Consider the following 23,151-nt stretch of genomic DNA (forward strand, 5'->3'; position numbering starts at 1 on the left):
AGCGACTTCACTTTCTCTTTTCACTTTCATGAATTGGAGAAGGAAATGGCAACCCATCCAGTGTTCTTGCCTGGAGAATCCCAGGGACAGGGGAGCCTGGTGGGCTGCCGTCTATGGGGTCGCACAGAGTCGGACACGACTGAAGAGATTTAGCGGCAGCAGCAATCCCTACTTTACTTAATAGTGGCTGCAAAGTACAAGAGTAGTTATCCTGGCAATTTGGATATTCTCCTACTGTGCCTAATTTATAAATTAAACTTTATTATAGGATGCATGTATAGGGGAAAAATACAGTATATGTAGGGATCGCTACTATCCCCAGTTTCAGGCATCCACTGGGGGATCTTGGAACATATCTCCATGGAAAAGTAAGGACTGCTGCACTACAAATGGCCAGCATTCTGAACCATAGTGGCCTAAGTACATCTAGTTGCTCAGATGCAGTATGGGTAGCTGAACGGGTCCTTAAGCCTGGCTGCATAATGAAATCATTTGCAATGCCTTTAAAAAACATTGATGCCTGGCTCTTCCTCAATTTCCATTCTGACTCAATTGATTTTTGACAATAACTTTAGAGCTATCCTGTCTGGGTTTGGGCCATATCTCCTCTACTTCTTTACTATTTGCACAAATTACTTAACTTCTCTGTATTTGTTTCTTTGTCAGTAAAATGGGGATAATCATAGAGTTGCCATGAAAGTAAAATTATTTAACACATTTGAAACACTTAGAACAGCGTCTGGCACACTGGTAGTAGTAGTAATAAAGTATTTAAGTATTACACTCTGGTGTCATGGAAGGGAAAGGAAGGCATGTAGAATCTGCAATCACATGTGAAATGACAATGCTAAAATGGCAGCAAAGGTGTCTGTGTTTGAAAGTCATGAAAACGAAATCTCCTCCCTGTAAGGTACTACTCTGAGGCGAAATCAGATGATAGAAAGTTGAATTCCATCTGGAATTTGTCTTGACTTTATACATGGAGAAGTAAAAATCTAAATATAACACATGGTGCTAGAACAACCATGTTTTTTGTACCTTGAAATGGTCTGTCATTGCTAGTTTCCCTTTGTTAAAAAGAATTCTGAAAATAGAAAAATCCAAAGTCATATTTATCTGCAAATAAACAGCAATGTTGGGATGGTGGAGGTTCTCATCACACTTGGCATCATTCCATGGGGAGGAGAGAACATCCATTCTACTTGTGAGAGAGGACAGACAGTACTATAGAAACTTCTCTGGGTTTTCTCTCCACCCTTGCTTGCTCTTTGGCACAGGAGGAACATCCACTTATCTGATTAGTAAGATTAGAATAAAAATAAATGCTCATTTCTGGTTTAACCTCTTCATTCTGGCTCTTGGGTCAAAATGTCCTCAAGTTGAACATGACCCTTTCTCTCTTCTAAAGTGAGCAGCACTTAGTTACGGCACAGGCACTGTTTTCCAGTTGGCAGGCCCAGAGGCCCATCTTGCTCTTAATTTCTAGCTTCCACTGAATTGTGACCTAGGGCATCACGCTCAATGACAATGATAAGGTAAATGGCCTGTTCTGCTGACTCAATCTTCCCTATCGGTGAGTATCAATGTAGAGATTTGGAGCAGGAGATGGCAGGAAGCTTCATTAGACCTTAGGCCAAGTCATGTTCTTATAGTTTTACTCATAATAAAGTTGATACTGTATTTTGTTCCTCAAGTGGCTTTTTGTATTTGCTCTCAGTTTGACTCAGAATTGAAAGGAGAAGAGCACTCACACTCGCAGACTCGACAAGCAGCAGTAGTAGTAACTATACAAGTAGTATCTGATAGTTTTCAAAACACTTTTCCCATTTAGCAGAAGTAGCAACTGGAAAAGGCTTCTGTGATTTGCCCTGGGTCCAAAGAGTTGCAAGTGGCAAATCGAGTACCAAACTCACAGTCTGCAGTATTCTTCATATAACATGTCTGCTGCTGCTGCTGCTGCTAAGTCGCTTCAGTCGTGTCCGACTCTGTGCGACCCCATAGACAGCAGCCTACCAGGCTCCCCTGTCCTTGGGATTCTCCAGGCAAGAACACTGGAGTGGGTTGCCATTTCCTTCTCCAATGCATGAAAGTGAAAAGTGAAAGTGAAGTCGCTCAGTCGTGTCCAACTCTAGCAACCCCATGGACTGCAGCCCACCAGGCTCCTCCGTCCATGGGATTTTCCAGGCAAAAGTACTGGAGTGGGGTGCCATTGCCTTCTCCTATAACATGTCTCAGTATGCTTATTTCTCTCTGAGGCCAGTGAGGCCACAGAGGCCCAAATAAACCTCAAAGTCAAGAACAACACTTGCTTTGATGACTTTACTAAGCTAACAGGAGAGAAACAACCTTTCCAAATCCAAGAATCCTTTTACTGTGAAATTGGATTTTACTGACCTAAAACCGATTTTTATCAGACAAGTCTTTACCCTCAAAATCGAGAAATTGAAAGAGATCCTCTAGACAAAATTATGCGACAAAGCTTAAATAACAGACAAAACACCATTATGAAATTTTTTCCTATTTGGATGTAGTGGCTGTAGGGTAGGCTGGGATGGGGGAAACAAACTGTTCCCTGCCAAGTAAGCAGGTATCACAAAGAGCTGCTTCTGTGATTTGCTGAGCTGCTGGACTTGTAGCTCTACAAAAACAATTTCCTCATAGGTGTTTCCCAGATTCAAACTATTTTTCTAGTTTGAGATCAAAGGGCCCTTCCCTGTGTGGCAGACAGAACAGATATGGGACCTATATACCACTGCGTTAGCTTGCTACAAATCATGCAATATTGATACTACTAGCATGGAGGAAGGCAGCTCCTCTAGGTCACAGATAAACTTGCTTCAATACAAATGAATCAATCACATGCCATAGTCCTAGCCAACTTGAAATGATTATAAAGGTCTGGTAATAAGCAGTTCTGGTTCTGCTACTATTCATAATTAATCACATGACTTTAGGAAAGTCCCTTCTCTGGCTGGCTTTCAGTTTCTTCATTTGTGAAAATGATGGAGTTAGACAAGATTGCCTTCAACTCTGAAATACTATGACTCAACACCTATATCATTAGCGTCTATATTACCAACACATGAGGCTGACTCATACTTCAGGTCTGTGAGAGAACTTAGGAGGTACAAGAAGTCACAAAATCATTCCAAAGCTATTCAGATGGTTGGAGCAAGTTAAGAGAGGTGTGTTTGCATTTTTCTATCTTGCGTCTTCTGTGCCATGCTCAATCTCCCCTCCTCCTGACAGTCCTTGAGGATGAAAAATTTCAGACTGAGTTTCTATCAGAACTGAGAAAGAAGACAGCTTACTTTTTGATCCTCTAGTTATCAAGATAGGGCTTTATTTTTTGAAACTGTAACCAGATAAAAACATCCAAAGGACTAAAGAGATTGAGTAGGGCTATTAGTCTACTCTTTTTCTTATTTTAATTCCATCTCAAGGAACAATAAGCTCTTCTTGCCTTTGGCAATATAATAATTCAGCTGACATGCTAGAAATACCACACACCAAGATATAAAATGGTGGCATTTTCTCTCTTTAAAAACAATCAATGCTTTCACTTGTGGACTTCAAAGTACATATGAAATAAAAGTCTTAGCCTTGTGAGGCTGAGGTAAATCAAAGGGCTGAAAGTGTCATTAAAAAGTTCCTTGGTTCATTGCCCCTCTTCTAGGTAAGAAAGGAACAAAAGTACTCTCAGGCAGATGAGTGTTGATCCCATTTTTATATTTCTTTTCCAAGCAGGCTTAAACAACTTCCTCTGATAACTCATTCCAACATAGTTCTTCTTTACGTCTGACTGAACCTCTCCTCCTTGTTAATTTAGTCTTGGCAGTGCTGGAACTGCTCACTGTCTTTTATATTGTCAAGTCTCATTCTGACTTCTAGGAATTCTAAAGGAAACCGTGAAAACTGAGTTAGGAGTCTATGATCCAGTTGAGAAACTGTCTGGAGGTCCTTAGAATATCCTAACATTCCTGGTGATGCCACTCCATCTCAGTCAAAGTTATGTCTCCTCTCTGGTTATTGGCACCTCATCTGGAAAGTGAAATGAATATGAAAATATATTAAGAGAAAGAATCACAATATCAATGCAAATTATCATTGAACTCAAGGGTCTTCCTGGAAAACTTGTACTCTTAGGGTTCAATCATTATTGCAAATGGAAAATGGTTGAAGGCTCTTCTTTTCATACTGAGCTATTCATTATTCACATGAACTTTGGCAAAATTGCTTATTTTTGCCAGTATTAGGCATCACATAATTAAACGCAAACTTATCTTTCAATACAGAACTATGAGGGAAGGCAATAGAGGCAGGACTATGTCCACATCTGGATGATCATTCTGGTATCATAATTATCCCCGAATTAGTTGCCCACTCTTTCAATGAGCTGGCATTTTATTAGAATGCCAGTGTATTGTGATGTTGGTGCTTAAAACAGTGCATTTTATTTTAGTCATCATCTGGTTGGCCTTGCTGACTCATAGATTCTTCCACTTCAGTGGAAGCATTTGCAAAAAGGGTTGGTATTTCTGCTTCTACAAATCCAGGTGGATCTCAAACCACGAGACAGCTGGTATCTCCTGGATAGGAACTTGGCACTACGATTTGACAAGGGTTTAAAATGTTTCTAACTCTTTGGCCATAGAGAACCATGTGAATAAGCGGACTCACCACAATCTTAGAAAATCTGTGCAGCTGCAGAATCACCAGGAAACATTTCCATGGGGAAAAGGTAAAATTTGAGAGCAAACACACTGAAGAGTTCTGAACTCACCTTAAGAGTGCAAAGCAGCCAGATCCACATAGAAAGAGTTTATGGCCAAATACACACTAATATATAATTCAGGTTATGGATCTACTTCACAGAGGAGTTGGGACAGGACACCCAATTCCAGCTGTCAGTTTCCCTTGGGCACACGTGAAATTTCATCCAGTTAAGAGGAAAAGATTCCATTAGGGTCGGTATCTGTTTCACAAGCACACAGATTCAATGTGTGGTTGCTCTAGGGATGTAATCTCATGAATGTCTGGAGTCTGACCTTTAGGGATGAGTGAGGCAGTTAGTTAATCAACATTAGATACTGAGTGCCTAGCTTGTGCACAGGTCTACCATGTGAGTGACAAGAGAATAACAGAATATTAAGGCAAAGGGAAAGTAATTCTTCTGCCAGATATGTGATCAGTCAACAAACATTTCTTTAACATCTATTGTATGCAAGACTGCTGCTGCTTCTGCTAAGTCGCGTCAGTCATGTCTGACTCTGTGCGACCCCATAGCCAGCAGCCCACCAGGCTACCCCGTCCCTGGGATTCTCCAGGCAAGAATACTGGAGTGGGGTGCCATCGCCTTCTCCAATGCATGAAAGTGAAAAGGGAAAGTGAAGTCACTCAGTCGTGTCCAACTCTTGGCGACCCCATGGACTGCAGCCTACCAAGCTCCTCTGTCCATGAGATTCTCCAGGCAAGAACACTGGAGTGGGGTGCCATCGCCTTCTCCAATGCAAGACTGTATCTCTGCCAAAAAACATATGGCACAGGGGCCCTTCCAATCAGGGGCTGATGACTGAGTTGAAAAGTTAAGATACATTAGTGTGAACAGATAGCCAATAGTTCAAGGTGGTCTATAATCAGTGGCAAGTGATTCATGTGCATATAATGACCAAGGAGTTTCAGAGGTATGAGTGAATAATTCTAACTAGGATGCTCCAGAAGGCTTCCTGGAGAAGGTGTGACTTGTAATAGGTGCTGTCCCTTGGACATGCTTTTGACATGTGAAAGAAGACGACAAGCATGCCAGGCAAAGTAAATGGCGTGAGCAAGGTCCCAAAGTAGGCAGGCCCATTGCCTATTTGGAGAAAGGTAGCAGACAACCTTGGTGGAAATAGAAAACTTGTTGGGGGAGTAGCTGAAAAGAAGGGACAATGGGATCTCCACCTTTGAAGGGATCCTAGAGATATCAAAGCCAAGTGCTGCTCACCTTACTCTCAAACACAGCTTTCCCTAGTGTGCCACCAATGCTTACTATGCATTTTAATAACAGACCCAGACTCCTAATATCTACAGACACAGTACTTCTGGGAAAGTAGTTAGAGAAAAGCTTTGGAGTTGCAGGTCTAGTCAAACCACTTGCTAAATGCTCATTCTTAGGAAAGTTTATTCATCCTTTATTTCTTTACCTATAAATGTGTATAATAGTGCGTGCATACTTAGTTGCTCAGTCGTGTCTGACTCTTTGCAACCCCATGGACTGTAGCCCGCCAGGCTCCTCTGTTCATGGGATTCTCCAAGCAAGAATACTGGACTGGTATCTTCTCCACCCCGGGATCAAACCTGGGTCTCCTGCATTGCAGGTGGATTCTTTACCATCTGAGCCATGAGGGAAGCCCGTGGATAATAGTATACTCACTTAAAGCAGAGGCAGGAAGAAAAGGAGAAAGAATGCTTGAAAGAGTCGGAAAAGGAAGAGGAATCTGCAAAGTGTATTGCGAAGGAAAGCAGAAGTAGAAAGAATTCAAGCAAGGTGAAGTTTTAACAGCATGAAATGAAGCAAACAGGTCAAGGTGGCTGAGACCTGTCAAAGGGTCACTGACTGTGACAACCTGGAGGTTGCTGGGGACCTTTAAGAGATCAATTCTAGTATAAAAAGGGAGAGGCAGTTTGTAGAAAAGGGTGAGGTATGAGGGGTGGGAAAGGAAGAATAGAATGTACAGTGAGGAACCAGAGCTGCAGGCGCGGAACTCTCCATCATGTGTTGTGATAGAGAGGGAGAGAGAGAGTTTTGATTCAAAGAGGTCACAGGGTTGAGCAATGTAATGGCTGCATGAGTATCTCAGCTTAGAACTGAAATGGCTGGTAGCCCCTGGCTTTCCTTCTTGCTAGGATGCAGGCAATGGTGATAAAAGAAGCAGGAAGTTCCTACTCACAAAATATATTCCCTCTTCCTTTTGTCTAGAACTGTGCGGGGAGCTGCCCATGAGAACGGGGTCCTTTATCTAAAGGACACAGCCCTGGGAGCTGCTTCAGTCCTTGAGGGTTTGCTTGCAAGCATAGCTCTCTGTCCCGCCACCCCAGAGATTAGGCGACTATTAACTGCAGACACCTGGAGTTCTGGACAAACTTCTCACTCACAAGGAAATGTTATCTGGTGTAAGAAATAATAACAGGGTGCCATTCCCATGCTCTCAAGATTTCTTGTGACTTTTCGTAAGATGTAGAGGTGAGCCAAGAAAAATGTTAACTGTCTTGTTTTTCTCTTGCTCTCCTGTATAAATATAAGATGCTGAATAAAGTCATGGTCAGACCGCTTCCCTTTGTGGAGACGTGTCTGATCCTCTCGACCCCATCTTAGCTGTAGTATTCTTTCTCAGCCGCGTCGTGCACATTCTCGGGACCTGATCGACTTTGCCGGCTGGCTCCGGCAGAACTGCATAGGAAGAAAATACCCTTATAAAACAATCTGCTCATTTATAATACCATAAGATTGCCAGCTGAACAATTATGAGACTCCTTGTATAGTAAAATCTCATTAATTTGGACTACACTAATTTAGAATTTGTGGTAATTTAACCTGGGCTGGACTTACCACTGTACTATTATACTTACAAAGAAAGGGTTCACTAAGGAAATAGTGTGAAAAAGATTACAAGGGAGATAATAGAGCCTGCCAGGGGCCTAGTTCACCTATTTTTAAGAACATACTGTTTTTTAAGAGCTTACGCATATTCATTATTTGAATGCAAATTGATTCTGCTAATTATAGATTAACAATCTACTGCTAAAATCCTATATCTGCAACAGTTACTTTGCTCTCACTGAGTATGCTCATTAAGAATAAAACTGCAATTCTTTAAAAGTCAGTTCACACAATTCAGATTAATACATGCCCCTTTTCTCCACCCTCATGAGCTAACCAATGTTCTGGAGGTATTATTCTAAACTAGTACATCACTCACCACGAACACAGTGGAAAAACTAGGTGATGAAAAAAGGCGTCAGAACAGCCAAAATAGATGTTTTAAAGTTGATGCCCTAAATCATGCATCTCTCTCCATAGCAGGTTCTCTCACAGCTGATTTAACTCTTACTTAACATATTCATTTAAAACACTGACCTGGAGATCTTGCTTGTTTTTTTTTTTTTTTTTTTTTTTTAAGTTTGTAACTGATTAAAAGGAGAAAAGGGGCTGTTACAGAAGGGACAGTTAGAGAAACTAGAGATGAGTGCAGGCTGCAGAAAGGAGACAGGACGTGGATAAAATGGGGCTGATGTGGTTGTAATAACTAAAAAGCCACTACAGTCTAGGACAGCTTAAAGTTAAAAGGTCTATATTCCTTAGTAAACCCAGAAAAGTATAATAGAGTATTGCCGCAGAGTTCAGTTCAGTCACTCAGTCGTGTCTGACTCTTTGCAACCCCATGGACTGTAGCATGCCAGGCTTCCCTGTCCATCACCAACTCCCAGAGCTTACTCAAACTCATATCCATCACAGTACAATGACTAATGACTGGAATTTTGCATTTAAATGGTCAAGCAAAGTCTAGATTATGTTGAATATATGACTTAAAAAGACAGATGTTACACATACACAATTTGTATTCACAATGTTTAACCTAAAAATGTGAAATGCATTGATGTTTAAAACAATGAAGTTGTAATATTATCATATAATAACAAAATAGCAACATTTATGAAGGGATTTATTAAGGGAAGAAGTGTGTGCAGATATCAAGCTAAACAATTTACCTAATTTCATTTAACTCTATTAATAATCTTAAGAGGTTTTAGTGCCATTTTTACCATTACAGTTGAAGAAAGTGAAAGTCAGAGAGGTTAAGAAATCCACCTGCAGCCACAGACAGAGAGAGCTAGGATTACAACTCAAGCCATTTCCTTAGCTGTATACTACACCTTTCCAAAAAAAACGAAAAACAAAAAAAAATCACACTTTTCTTGAGGGCTCTAGATAGCTAATGATTTACTGTATTTTTGTTTTCCAAACTTGTATTGAACAAATATCTTGATTTATAAGCAGAAAGACCTATGATCTAAGAGTCAGGCATGATGTTGTATGTTTGTAAACATGCTCCATTTTATAAGGCAGATGTCAAAGTAATAGTAAAAAACAGAATGAAACAAAACCCCAAACCCCATGCACATGTCTATTAGGCCTATATTAAAATCTCAGATCAGTCTCTATGGATTACAGATACTATTTTCAAATGACTAGCCAAGTAACAAAGAGATGAAATTTTAAAAATATTTTCTCTTACTTTAATATTTATATTAATATTTCAATATTTAATCACTTAATATTTGAAGTGATCAGTGAAGATCTGGTTCTCCCATTTCCCCCCCACTTGTTTTGGAGAAATATAACATGCGACTAGGCCAACAGAGCATGAACAATGGGGGTAATTGCAGGGGAGGCTAAAAATTCAGTTAGCTGTTATACAGGATTTAGAACAATCTGTTCATCAGCTGTTCTAAGAGAGCTATGAGGGCATGGAACACATGCGGGCATGGTGTGTACTGGGGGAAACAGGGGTGGGGTGGGGAGATGCAAATATAGGCAGTTATCCACATGAGAAGTACAAGTGACGGTTCCTACTACTTGTACATACAAAGAAAGATGTCCAGTGACATCATTCATTCATGTAATTCTTTCTGCATAAATCGAATGTTTTTTATTCATCTCTTCTTGTCTTAAGCTTATGCATTCAAGGGCCAGCTACAGATGCCACGTCTGCTTTGGAGTGTTCCATGATGCCCAAAGCTGACTGAAACTCATCCCCTGTTTGTGCTCCCATAGGTTTGCTTCCCTTTTACACATTCACCACAGTGCTGACAATACTCTCTTTTATGATTAGAGTTATTTAAGTATGTGCTTTTTCCTCCCTCTATTCCACCATGAATTCCTTGAGGGCAGGGGCCTCTTTCTCATTTCTATAGCTCCTACAAATCCTAGACCAGTGCCCACCACATACAAGGCTCTGGGACATTGTTGACTCAGTGGCACTGGCCTAAGAGCATGGATTATTGCCTAGCTTACCTGAAGGAGCATTTGTTCTCTTTCTTTTCTTGCTTGACTCCCCTCCATTCTCAATGAGGCCTTCTGTGACCAGAGGGCCACTGGCACTACCAAACTGCAGGGGCTCGTTGTTGTTGGCAGGGTCAAAGGGCAGCTGGTTCAACCCTAAAGAAGAAAAAGAAAGCCAAATCCAGACTCCATTAAGGACTGGGATGTCTCTAGGTTTTATTGTATGAGCCACTAGAGGAAAAGTGTCTATCTTAAAAGTTTGGCAGTAACAGGTGGATTCCTTAAAGCCAATTAGTTGCCCTCTGCCATTTTTACAGATCTTGTTGATAAGTACAGAATTAAAATACAGGGTTTTATAAGACTCTGTCTTTTGTAAGAGCTGCAGCTCTGTCATTTGTAAGATCCTTCCTGTTTCTTGGAAATTAACGTTTATGACCATAAATAACATTATGGCTATCACCTCCCTGAAAGAGATAGTGCTACGTGCTAAGTTGCTTCAGTCATGTCCAACTCTTTGTGACCCTATGGACTGTAGCCCCTCCAGGCTCCTCTGTCCATGGGATTCTCCAGGCAAGAATACTGGAGTGGATTGCCATTTCCTTCTCAGGGGATCTTCCTGACCCAGGGATTGAACCTGCGTCTCTTACATCTCCTGCAGTAGGAGGCAGGGTCTTTACCACTAGCACCACCTGGGAAGCCTAAAGAGCTAGGACCCTCTTTAAATACAGCTATGGATGGACCTACTCTTTCTTTGAAAAGTTTGGTCACATATTTTTTAGATTATCTCTTGACATTTTTTCCCTTTCTTTCATTGCAAGGATTGTTGAATTGATGCAGATGTAACATTAGACTATGTGTGTGTGTGTGCTTAGTTACTCAGTTGTGTCTGACTCTATGCGACCCCCTGGATTGTAGCCCACCTATCCTGGTGTTAAAGTCACTGCCAACAATAATATAAGGATTTCCAAAAAGGAAAACTATAAGCAAACCAGAAAAGGAAACAAAGATATAAAACTTGCAAGGGAGTTATTTAGTAGTTGGAATGATGGGAAATTACAATCCAGGTTTGGGTAGTATTAATCCCATCCTCTTCAAATGATCTCAGAGCATGGTCACTTTACCAGTCACTACCACACAATATAAAATGGCAAAAGGCATTTTTTATTCCCAAGTCTTATATGTTTCAGTCAGGGGTGAACAGAGATAGTTTCTTACTCCTCTGGCAGCAGCACCTGGAATTTAAAGTGTTTCAATTAAAGCTTCATGAAATGTGGAATCAAGAGCTTTGTTAAAAATCCAAAGTTAGGTGATTTTTCCTAAGTCTTTTATCTACTGGTCCTCTAATCCTATCAAAAGAGGAATCAAGTTGGCTTGCTATGGCTCACTCTTAACTCTCAATTTTTCTGTAGCCCATAGCTGTACAATTCTTAAGGAAATGTTGTAAAATGTCAATAAAAATTTGGAATTCAGTCAGTTAAAGGTCAACCAAATTTCAGTAAAATGAATGTTAAGGTGCTAACAAAATGGCTTCACATTCTTGTTTTTAATGAAAAGTATCTCTATGCTGTTTTCAGCCCATGGAACAAATACCATTTGTAGATTCCACTTGGAACACTTCCATTAAAATGTCTTCTGGGACTTGTCAAACATTTTCCTTTACATCATCTGAGTAACTAAGTGAAAAAATAAAAACTTGCTTCTGTGTCTTAACTCAACCATTCGCTGCATCCTACCCATGTCCTATTAAATCCCTACCATGACCAGAACTAAAGAAACAAAGACCAATTGCTATCTGGCTCAGACTGTAAAGAATCCAGCTACAATGCGGGAGACCCCGATTCAATTCCTGGGTTGGGAAGATCACCAGGACAAGGAAGTGGCAACACACTCCAGTAGTGTTGCCTGGAGAATGCCATGGGCAGAGAAGCCTGGCGGGCTACAGTCTACGGGGTCACAAAGAGTCAGACACAACTGAGCACCTAACACTAACACTAGAAAACATTCAGATCATAACCAAGACTATTTTCAAAGAAGATTAGCTTTTATATAATTTACAAATGAATGTATTTCTTGCACTTGAATAGTCACAGAGTCCAATATGATTAGTGTACTATTCTAAGACTTTTCTTGTTATTTCTTTCTGCGATATCAGGCTGATCAAAACAAGTTCCATGGAAGATAGAATATTATAGTGGAAACAATATATGCTTTGAAGCCTGAGAGATTGGGGTTCAAATCCTGGCCCTATCATTTACTATCTTAGTCACTCAGTCATGTCCGACTCTCGGCAACCACATGGACTGTAGCCCATCAGGCTCATCTGTCCATGGGGATTCTCCAGAATACTGGACTGCATTGCCATGCTCTCCCCCAGGGGATCTTCCCAATTCAGGGATCGAACCCAGGTCTCCCACATTGCAGGCGGATTCTTTACCGTCTGAGCCTCCAAGGAAGCCCATAAATACTGGAGTGGGTAGGATGTCCCTTCTCCAGGGGATCTTCCTGACCCAGGAATCGAACCGGGGTCTCCTACATTGCAGGCAGATTCTTTACCAGCTGAGCTACCAGGGAAGTCCTATTTGGGTAACTTCTGGCAATTTATGCAATTGTCCTTACCTTCATAATGTGTAAAAGGGGAATGATAACACTTCACAGTGCTGTTGCAAAGATAAGCAAACATATATATACATATTCGAAGTGAATTAAAACAAACTTTTCCCCTGGAAGTTTGAAGTTTGTAAGTAGCTCTTCTAAGGAGGATCTGTCTCTCTTTCTCTCCTATAGCCATATCTCTAGCATCTTGGTGCCTAGCATCATGCCTGGCACATAGTGAGTGTTGAATGAATGAATTCTCAATAGGGTGGGGTAGCTGACTCATTCTATGAACTCATGTAGTTAGAATAAAGAATTAATGACACAGTTTAAAAGTTCTGATGCTGATTATATCAATATTACTTAAAATAATTAAATTTCAAATGCATCTCCATCATTTGAATACTATATTACAGGATGGTAAAATCTTGATTGAAAGGAATGCATGGGATTAGGAGGTTCTCATTAATAATGGTTAATCAGAAGAATTTTTTCTTTCACATTTGATAATTTCATAGAATAATATATTAGTCCATTTTTCTGCCTTATTAAGTAGATGACTGAGGATCTTACAGAGCTTCAGAGCTATGAGCTGTAAAAGGAGGCTAATAACACTAACTCGTGGGACTGTTAAAAATAAGATTACATGACATCATGTATGTGGAACATTCTGCATCACATCTGGCATATAGCAGATGCTCAATAAATATTAACTGCTAATTTCCATTTATAACATCTTGAATTTTTGACATAGAATGTGAGGAGATTGGTCTGAATTTGCCCTCCAAGGATATACCTTACTTTCATCATTGAGTCTTTTATTGCTGTTTGTACTGTTTTCTAAAAACTGAAGGAGTCCAAGAACAAAATCTGATGAATTAAATGTATTTAGTCGTAGACATTTGACTATAATCGTTCTTCTCTTTTATTTACTCCCAGATGATAACTTTAGAGACTTAAGTATTTAAGTCCCTAAAGACATGCAATGATGTCTGCAATACAGATGCAAATGATTTCTGGGCTTTGTGGAAAGCACTGAAGAATTTCCATGATTCTCCTCAAAGAAGATCAATGATCTCTTTGTGCCCAGCTGCTGTAATAGTCACTGCCACAATTTACTTTACAGAGCTTTCTACTATCAGGTCAAATTAGGACTAACCTGTACTAATATACAGATTTTTGTTTGGCACTGAATAAGACTGAGATTTCTACTACTTTCTGTGTATCCACCTCATAAATGATTCAAATATATGAAAATTCTGATAATGTAGCACACTATCTCAGCCTTGTTACTTATAGAAAAAGATCTCATATCAAGGAGAGACATCCCACCCAGAAGGCTCATCCATTGAATACAAATCCACATTTTACATTATCCAAAATCCAATACAGTCTCCAAAGACTGTAGTTCAAGAACAAGATCTATAGACATAGCAAATTCCTATGACACTAGCGCTTCTTAGCTACTTTTATTGTACTGTTTCATTCCTCCTTTAAGTGGCATTAAACCAACCTATAAATCAGTAAATCAATAGGTACTTTTAGGATCTTTTCTGTGTCATGTATATGTGATCTACTTTGAGTGTGTGTGTTAGTCACTCAGTTGTGTCCGACCCTTTGCAACCCCATGGACTGTAGCCTGCCAGGCTCCTCCATCCATGGGATTCTCTAGGCAAGAATACTGGAGTGGGTTGCCATGCCCTCCTCCAGGGGATCTTCCCGACCCAGGAATCGAATCCGCATCTCTTATGTCTCCTGCATTGCAGGCAGGTTCTTTACCACTAGCGATACATTTCGTTCAATTGTTAACTTGCTTAATGCCCCTAAAATGAGCAGATGAGATGTCTAACTTCTTATGGACTCTACTGATAATCACTGAAAGAAAAACAAATGAGGGAGTCACCAACAATTAACAGAACAAAAAATGTTCTAAAGTCTTATAAATTTCTCATAGCATTTGACCTTTTATTCCTGAGGATAACGTTAGTAAAACTTTGATCCTTGCTCATTCATTTCTCCTCCCGTCTTATCTCCTCATCACCTAACTCTACAAAATATACAGTTTGTCTAAAAGGAAGCATGGATTGATAAAGGAAAATAGATAATAAACACCAGTGTTATAGATTTCTGCTATTTCTGTATCTTAAGTTCACAATGAAACAAGTCCATGCGGTAATGTAATCTCATCTAAAACCAGGTTGACAGGTTTAGACAGTTGACCAGCTGTTACTTCATGTCATGTCAAAATATAGATTGTCTGACTTCATAACACATACGAGGCCACTTTAGAAAATACGCATATTGTGGAAGGGTGGGGAGGGGGTCCTTGTAGAACGACATTTATTATCCAATGGAACCAGGGGATGAAACATCTTGGAATGAAGTGTGGTTCCCAGTGAATTGTCCAGTCTGCAGGTCAAGGAGTTCACATGCAATGATGTCTGCAATACAGATGCAAATGATTTCTGGGCTTTGTGGAAAGCACTGAAGAATTTCCATGATTCTCCTCAAAGAAGATCAATGATCTCTTTGTGCCCAGCTGCTGTAATAGTCACTGCCACAATTTACTTTACAGAGCTTTCTACTATCAGGTCAAATTAGGACTAACCTTCTTGAAGCAATCTAAGACTTTTAATGATTGCCCCAGGTTACAGCACCAAAATGTGACCCTGTGGGTCCCTGCCACTTCCCATTTGCAGCTGCAGCCCACAGACTTAAGGTGGTTCAACCTTAGCAAAAAGAAATACAATTCTACTCTGGACTAGTTCTCTTTAAAAGAAAATGGTCATGTCTTGAGAAATCTAGCAAATTCAATTCAAGGCGGCAATCTCCAGACAGACATCAATGTTGAAAAAACAGAATATCAGTTTTTGGCAAAAGGAGCATTATAGCTAATTTGTGCATAAAACAGATTTATGTAACCTGAGTCCTATTTTCCAATTGACTTCAGTTTAAAATCAGATATGGGACTCCATGGTAGAGGGGGAAAGAGGGTCTCCAAATTACTTTTTAATTTAAAATTCTTGAAGTAAGGGGGTAGAATAATAGCCAGACTTTGAGGTGCTGGCAGGTGCTTTTGTAGGATTTATCCATCCCTAGGAGCCCCTCCTCCTCCCTCAGTTGTGGCCTAAAAACTTCAGATTCCACATTTTTAACTCTTGCTACCCAGCAATTCCACCTGCTACTTCTGAGGGAATATTTACAATTTCTAAAAAGATTTGGACTGCAATATCACTCTCCAGCCACAGGGGTTAGCAGCCAAAACAAATGAACATTTCTCAGCTCCAGGTCTTAGCTGATGTCAAACAAATGAAACCTACTTTGTCAAGTTTGAGAGTTCAATACTCTGTATAACTGGTTTAGCTGAAGCAAGGGTAGATGTAAAAGATGATTGGGAAAGTGAAGGGAATGGGGAAGCAAGGAGAAAGAAAATGGCCAAAGTCCTCTTCTGCTAAGAAGCCTGCATGCATGGTGGTGAGCATAAGCACTTTCAGAGCCAAAATGATGCTTAAGTCACGTTTTTCAAGCTGTGATGCAGATGACAGGTGGATTTTTAAGGATGGTGATCCTCCAAGCATGTTTTAATGCTCCCCAAACTCCTTGGTCAAGTCCTTCCTAATAAGGCCCTGCCACTCTGAGACTTGTCTCCTATGATGCCCCAGCTTGTTCTCTACTGTCTAATGGTCACACATGTTCCCCAGGGATCTTGTTAGAATGCAGATTTTGATTCAATAAGTCTGGGTTGTGTTCTGCTCGTCTAACAAGTTCCCAGGTGATGCTGATCCTGCTAGTGTGGGGTATCACAGTTTAGGTAGAAAAGGCTGACACTCTAGCAAAATGGGACTACCTAGCATTCACTGAATCATTCCAGTTCTTTCCTACTTCCACAGTTTTGGCTCACAGTGCTCCTCCACCTACCTCCTGATTCCTAACCTTCAAAAGACTATCCTTCCTCTCAGGTTTATCTCAGATGCTATTTCCTTCATGATGCCTTCTCCCATACACTTCCACCCAACCAAATACATACACAGCAATGGAGCAGGGCCACCAGGGAAACCACCATTCATTGACTGTGAAGAATGTGCAACAGCTAGGACATGGAAGCAACCTAGATGTCCATCAGCAGACAAATGGATAAGGAAGTTGTGGAGCATATACACAATGCAATATTACTCAGCTATTTAAAAAGAACACAGTTGAAGCAGTTCTAATGAGGTGGATGAAACTTGAGCCTATTATACAGAGTGAAGTGAGTCAGAAAGAGAAACATCAATACAGTATATTAATGCATATATATGAAATTTAGAAAGATGGTAATGACAACCCTATATGCAAGACAGCAAAAGAGACACAGGTATAAAGAACAGACTTTTGGACTCTGTGGGAGAAGGCGAGGGTGGGATGATTTGAGAGAATAGCACTGAAACGTGTATATTACCATATGTGAAACAGATGATCAGTGCAAGTTCGATGCATGAAGCAGGGCACTCAAAGCTGGTGCTCTGGGACAACCCAGAGGGATGGGGTGGGAGGAAGGTGGGAGGGGGGTTCAGGATGGGGGGGACACATGTACACCTGTGGCTGATTTTTGTCAATATGTGGCAAAAACCACCACAATATTATAAAGTAATTAGCCTCCAATTAAAATAAATTGAAATTAAAAAAAGAATGTGTCCTGCCTTATATTCTTTAGCCCACTCTTCTATTTTCCAGTTATTATTCCCATTTACAACAAAGAAAGGTAAACTTACAGAACTTTAATTTCCCAAGGTCACACAGCTAATAAGCAGTATTACTAATAAACACCATTCTGACCTTCCTCAAGTCTTAATCTGCACTCTTCCTATGCATGACTTGTGTTATAGTTCTCTGAGTATTTGTCTTATTCTCCCTTCCCTCCTGCCTTAGCACATGACCACTAAGTTGTAAACTCTGTGAGGACAGGCTTTATGCCCCAGTCATATTTTAAAATCTCTCCTTATTCAAAATCCCTGGCATGGTGCCTTGTACAATATTGTACAGACTCTAGAAATGTGTACAGAACTGAACTCAGCTACAGTTTTGGGTACAATAGTTGTGTTGCCTACCCTAGATGCCAAGCAACTGGCTGCTACAGCTGTTATGAAAGGAGAAAGAAATATGGTTTGGGGAGTTAATTCAGCATTCCTCATATCCCCTCTACCCACTCCAGTACTCTTGCCTGGAAAATCCCATGGACAGAGGAGCCTGGTAGGCTGCAGTTCATGGAGTCGCCAAGAGTCGGACACGACTGAGCGACTTCACATTCACTTTTCACTTTCATGCATTCGAGAAGGAAATGGGAACCCACTCCAGTGTTCTTGCCTGGAGAATCCCAGGGACGGAGGAGCCTGGTGGGCTGCCATCTATGGGGTCGCACAGAGTCGGACACAACTGAAGCAACTTAGCAGCAGCAGCAGCATATCCCTTCTATCCTAGGATCCCTGATGACTCTTGGGGGAGTGGTGATAGACTATCTATCATACACTGTACTCCTGAATACGACTCTGCATAACTTCACTTTCCCTTTCCAAGAAACAAAACAGTCCTTCTACCGACTAAGACCTCTTTATAAGAAAACACTATAATAGAAACCCTATATATGGATCTTCTCTTAGTATTTCTATGGACACCAGGTTACAGATTCCTGCTTTACAAACTGCAGTCAAGGCAATCCCTAGAGATGTACCATCCAACACAAGAACCATTAAACAGATTCAACCATTGAAATAGAAGTTTAAGTGAATTAAAATAAAAAGCTCAGTTCCTCAGTTGCACTAGCCACATTTAAAGTGCTCAATAGCCACATGTGGCTAGTGGCTTCTGTATTGCACAGTACAGTACAAAGTATCTCCATCATCACTGAAAATCTTACATGCTGCTCTAGAGTCAGACCTGGCTTCAAATCCATATTTTCTACATACTAGATGTGCCACTTAAAGGGGTATAAAACAAGTCACTTGATTTCTCTGAGATCATTTCTATACTGGACAATGGGGATGATAATGACTCCTCTTAGAGGGAAGTGAGGAAAATTAAAGGAAAGGATGTATGTCTAAGGTCTATCACATATCAGACACTAAATAAGTGTGAGCTCCCTTCTTCTAACTCAACTGGGGATTTATAGGCATTTGTCCCCAAATTTGAATAGTGTGGCTACTTAGGCCATCACACTATATCCTATTTATGGCTTAGAAGATATTAGCTTTGCATTCATGTTATAACCCTCTTTTTCAGATAATATACAGCCATCAAGGTAAAAACATTAATACATAATGCTGGGAGTAGTAGCTCAGCTGGTAAAGAATCTGCCTGCAATGCAGGAGACCCAGGTTTGATTCCTGGATAGGGAAGATCCCCTGGAAAAGGGATAGGCTACCCACTCCAGCATTCTTGGGCTTCCCTCGTGGCTCAGTTGGTAAAGAATCCGCCTGCAATGTGGGAAACCTGGGTTGGGTCCCTGGATTGGGAAGATCCTCTGGAGGAGGGCATGGCAACCCACTCCAGTATTGTTGCCTGGAGAATCCCCATGGACAGAGGAACCCAGTGGGCTGCTAGGGTTGAAAAGAGTCAGACATGACTGAGTGACCAAGTGCAACACACAGTACAGTCAGTGATTGCTCTTTGCTTATACTGTTTTTAGGAAAGGAGACCATATTTGTTACCACCTTGAACTTTCCATCATGAAAGAACCATATTTTCCCCCCTTACAACTGAAATGCCTCCTCCCAAAGCTTTAATCAGTGCTCACTTTCAAGTGGTGGGTGTATTATTAGAACACTGCTAGCAGTGACACTAGAGCTGGAATAGGGAAGGTCCATTTCTCTCTAAATCCATATTTTCCAATGCTTTGTGCTTTTCCTGTGAGGCTGACATCTCCCAGGCCTGGTAAAGGTGAATTATTTGTCAAAAGTCTGAACTAAATCTGTTAAGATGTTTGAGTTCTGTGAGCAGGAAAGCAAAATACATATTTCTAACTTCAAGAAGAAGAACGCTTCAGGACTCTTTTTCCCCTGTTCAATTTAAGGCTTGGGAAACACAGCAAAATCACATTCCTCAATGAAAACAAAGTTCAAAAAATGTTGATTTGATAGAACAGTTCAAAGTGACAGATGGTAGACAGGCGATCTATCATTTTCCTTAGGATAAAGTCTGGCAGTCTTCAGAGAAACCGAGAAGAGAAAGTCTTATTTTTCTCTAGTTTAGCCCTGGGAACTTGCAACTACCCTTCTCTCTCCATCTTTGGGAGTGGAGGATTAGGAAGGTGGTGATTCATCAGTGTCTGCTTTCAGCTGGCTCTAGGCCATGCTGCAATTCCTGTTGACCAATTTTCTTCTTGAGTGACGGGAAAAGGGCAGGTTGCTAACATACTGACCATTAGGTTATCTGTTTAATACTTGCCTGAGAACGTGCCCAGAGGTGCTATATTATGGGTGTCTCTTTCTAAATAAAATAAATAATTGTGGATTTCAGGCCTGAGGGCAGAGAGTTGTTCTGGTATTGAAATTGGAGTCTATCTTGTCAGATCTGTAATGAGGTCTTCCCTTCAGGCTGATTGATTTTATAAAGCTGCGGTAATTATCAAAAGCAAACACAGTTCTCTCTGCAGAAACCACTCCGCTGGTTTTGAAAACTAGCTAGTCAGCTGGATCTGGTCAGGAGCCTAGGCTGAGCCAGCTTGTTCTGTAGGAATGGTTAGCACATGCACCAATTTACTCTAATAGATTCTTAAGACACCAGCAAATAAGTTGTAAACAAAGTTTCGCAAAACAATTTCACATGCTTTAAATGAGTGAAAATTGAAGTAGCAGTCAGATAAATCTGCATTTCTGTGCAGGATACTTTGAAGGGGAGAATGACAGCGAAAGCTCCTTTAGTCTTTGGAGAATTAATTTTATCAATTAATACTAGAAGGATATTGGTTATCTGTTAAGACTGATGCACTGTATGAATAACATTTGTATCTTTGCTTTTCCCCAAATGTTCACACTAATTTCACCAGATTTCCTTTATTCATTCACCTAGCCTTCATTAACTATTTATCCAATCACTGTGCTACAATTTTAATTACCTTCTAATTAACCAATGATGAGTTTGTGATTTAGCTTCTCTAAATATAGAACTACATAAATACAGTAAACCTTCATTTACACATTCAAAAAATATTAACGTCTCTCCTTTCCCTTACACCATTAATTTTGCTATACTGTATCATTAATGTTCTGGAGCTGTGCTTTCTGTATTCCTAATATTTGATCCTCATTTGAAGCAGTTTTTCAAGAATGTATGATAAACAACCCTGTTGTTGGCTGCGAAATTAAACATATGGGAGGAAACAGAGCTTCCTGTAAATTGTTAATGCATCTTTATAGATCCACACCTCCTCTATAACAACTTCACCTCAGGAGCATCAGTATAGGGTGTTGACAAGTGATTAACTGCTTTAGAGAGGTCCCTGGGCTGAAATCAGACCTACTACTGAGGAGAAAAGGGTTTCCCAGATGGCTCCGTGGTGAAGAATCAGCCTGCAATACAGGAGATGCAGGTTCAATCCCTGGGTCGGGAAGATCCCCTGGAGAAGGAAATGGCAATTCACTCTAGTATTCTTGGAGAATTCCATGGACAGAGGAGCCTGGCAGGCTAAAGTCCATGGGGTTGCAAAAGAGTCAGACATGACTTAGTGACTAAACAACAACAACTGAGGAGAAAGGTAGAATCTCCCTGAGAAAACAACATGACTGTAAAGGAAAAGCTTGCAAAAAAGAACTAATCTGTGTTTGAAACAAAGTCTTAGTGTTGTTGTGTAAAAGAATAAGATCTTAATTTTGCTCCAGTCTACAGTCTAACAGATGTATTCAATACATGTTGGAATGAATGAATCAATCTAACAATGTTGACAGACAGCTTCTCTCCTTATTCATCCAATGCATTCAAAGAATTTTGTGTGCTTAGCAGTATCCTAGGCCCTAGGGTTTCAGGACTTGATAAGACACAGTTTTGTTCCTCGAAAAAAAAGAAAATTGCAACCAGAAAGGAGGGCAAATAAATACACAGAAAATTTGGGCCAAATTACTGCATCAGCTTCATCTCTTGCCACTTACCCCCAAGTATGCTTTAATTCATTCATACAAAACTTCTCAGATTCCTCAAACATGCTATTCCTGTTTCTGCCTCAGTACTGCTTTAAAAAAAAAAACACTTTATTTTATTGTGGTAGTAACACTTAACACGAGCTCTACCTTCTTAACAAAATTTTAAGTGTACAATACGGTATTGTTAATTATAGGCACGATCTCTAGAATTTATTCATCTTCCATAGTTCAAACTTTTTGACTGTTGATTAGTAATTTTCCATTTCCGCCGCCACTCAGCTATGGCAGCTATCATTATAGTCTCTGGTTCTATGAGTTTGACTATTTTAGATACCTCATACAGGAGGAATCATGCAATATGTGACCTTCTGTGGCTACTTTATTTCATTTAGCATAACATCTTCAAGCTTTATCCATATTCTTGCATACTGCAGGATTTTCTTCTTTTTTTAAGTTGAATAATAATATTCTATTATATGTATATACCATGCTTTCTTTCTTCATTCATTTGTTGGATGTTTAGGTTGTTTCCATATCTTGGCTATTGCAAATAATGCTTCACAGTGTTGGAGTGCTAATATCTTTTCAACATACTGATTTCAATTTATTCAGATAAATACTCAGGAGTGGGATTGCTGGATCATATGGTAGTTCTATTTCTAATTTTTTGAGGAAGCACCATACATTTTCCATAGCAGCTGCAATAGAGTACAAGGGTTCCGATCATTCTACATCCTTGCTAACACTCCTCTTTGTTTTTTATAATATCCATCCTCATAGGTATAAAATAATATCTCATAGTTTTCACTTGCATTACCCTAATGATTAGTGATGCTGAGCACCTTTTCATATACTTGTTGGCCATTTGTATACCTTCTTTGGAGAAATGTCTATTTAAGTCTTTGGTGGTGGTGATGTTCAAAACCCTGCTCAAGTGTGACTTCTTCAGTGAAATGTTTCCTAATCCCCAAAAGCTCTCTCCACAGGAGTAGACAGAGCCTTTAAAAAAAAATATCAGATCATTTATTTTAAGATCTCAGGTTCCATTCTTGATGTTTATAGGTTTGTAGGTGTTCTGGGTGAGAGGTTGTCAATATCTGATACTTGCCTTTAGAAAGTTCATGCTTATGGCAGAATGAAGGACACACTGGAGGTGAGAAGGCACTCAAGACAAAGAGACCAATTACAATACCAAAGTGATACAGTGGAGAGAAGACAGTAGTATAACCTCAGATAGTAGCAATGAATAGAAAGAAATGGATATCAGAGATATTCATGAAATGAAATTATCTGGATTTGGTGTTTGAATCTGGAAGTTGAGGGGAAGAGAGGAGTCCAAGGATGATCCATTTTAAAGTTCTTAAGTTTCAGTCCTAAAAATCCTGCAAGGTTTGGGAGTTCAGC

General features: G+C 40.1%; 1 protein-coding gene across 13 annotated transcripts in view; it reads right to left on the reverse strand.

The window, feature by feature from the left end:
- The window catches only part of ENOX2 (ecto-NOX disulfide-thiol exchanger 2), a 288,002-nt gene that overhangs the window by 163,677 nt on the left and 101,174 nt on the right, over positions 1-23,151 (reverse strand). For 8 of the 13 annotated variants that reach the window (XM_059883750.1, XM_024988844.2, XM_024988839.2 and 5 more), the window contains exon 3: positions 10,058-10,201. The exons of 4 other annotated variants lie outside the window; for them this stretch is intronic. Coding sequence is in view for 5 of the 9 variants with exons in the window: in XM_059883743.1 (XP_059739726.1) it covers positions 10,058-10,201 (144 nt within the window). In the remaining 4 variants the exon portion in view is untranslated. Of the gene's footprint in view, positions 1-10,057; positions 10,210-23,151 lie in introns of all 13 variants that reach the window. One more of the 13 variants, XM_059883752.1, reaches the window with a different exon arrangement.

Source organism: Bos taurus, chromosome X, assembly GCF_002263795.3.
Source record: "Bos taurus isolate L1 Dominette 01449 registration number 42190680 breed Hereford chromosome X, ARS-UCD2.0, whole genome shotgun sequence".
Taxonomy (NCBI): domain Eukaryota; kingdom Metazoa; phylum Chordata; class Mammalia; order Artiodactyla; family Bovidae; genus Bos; species Bos taurus.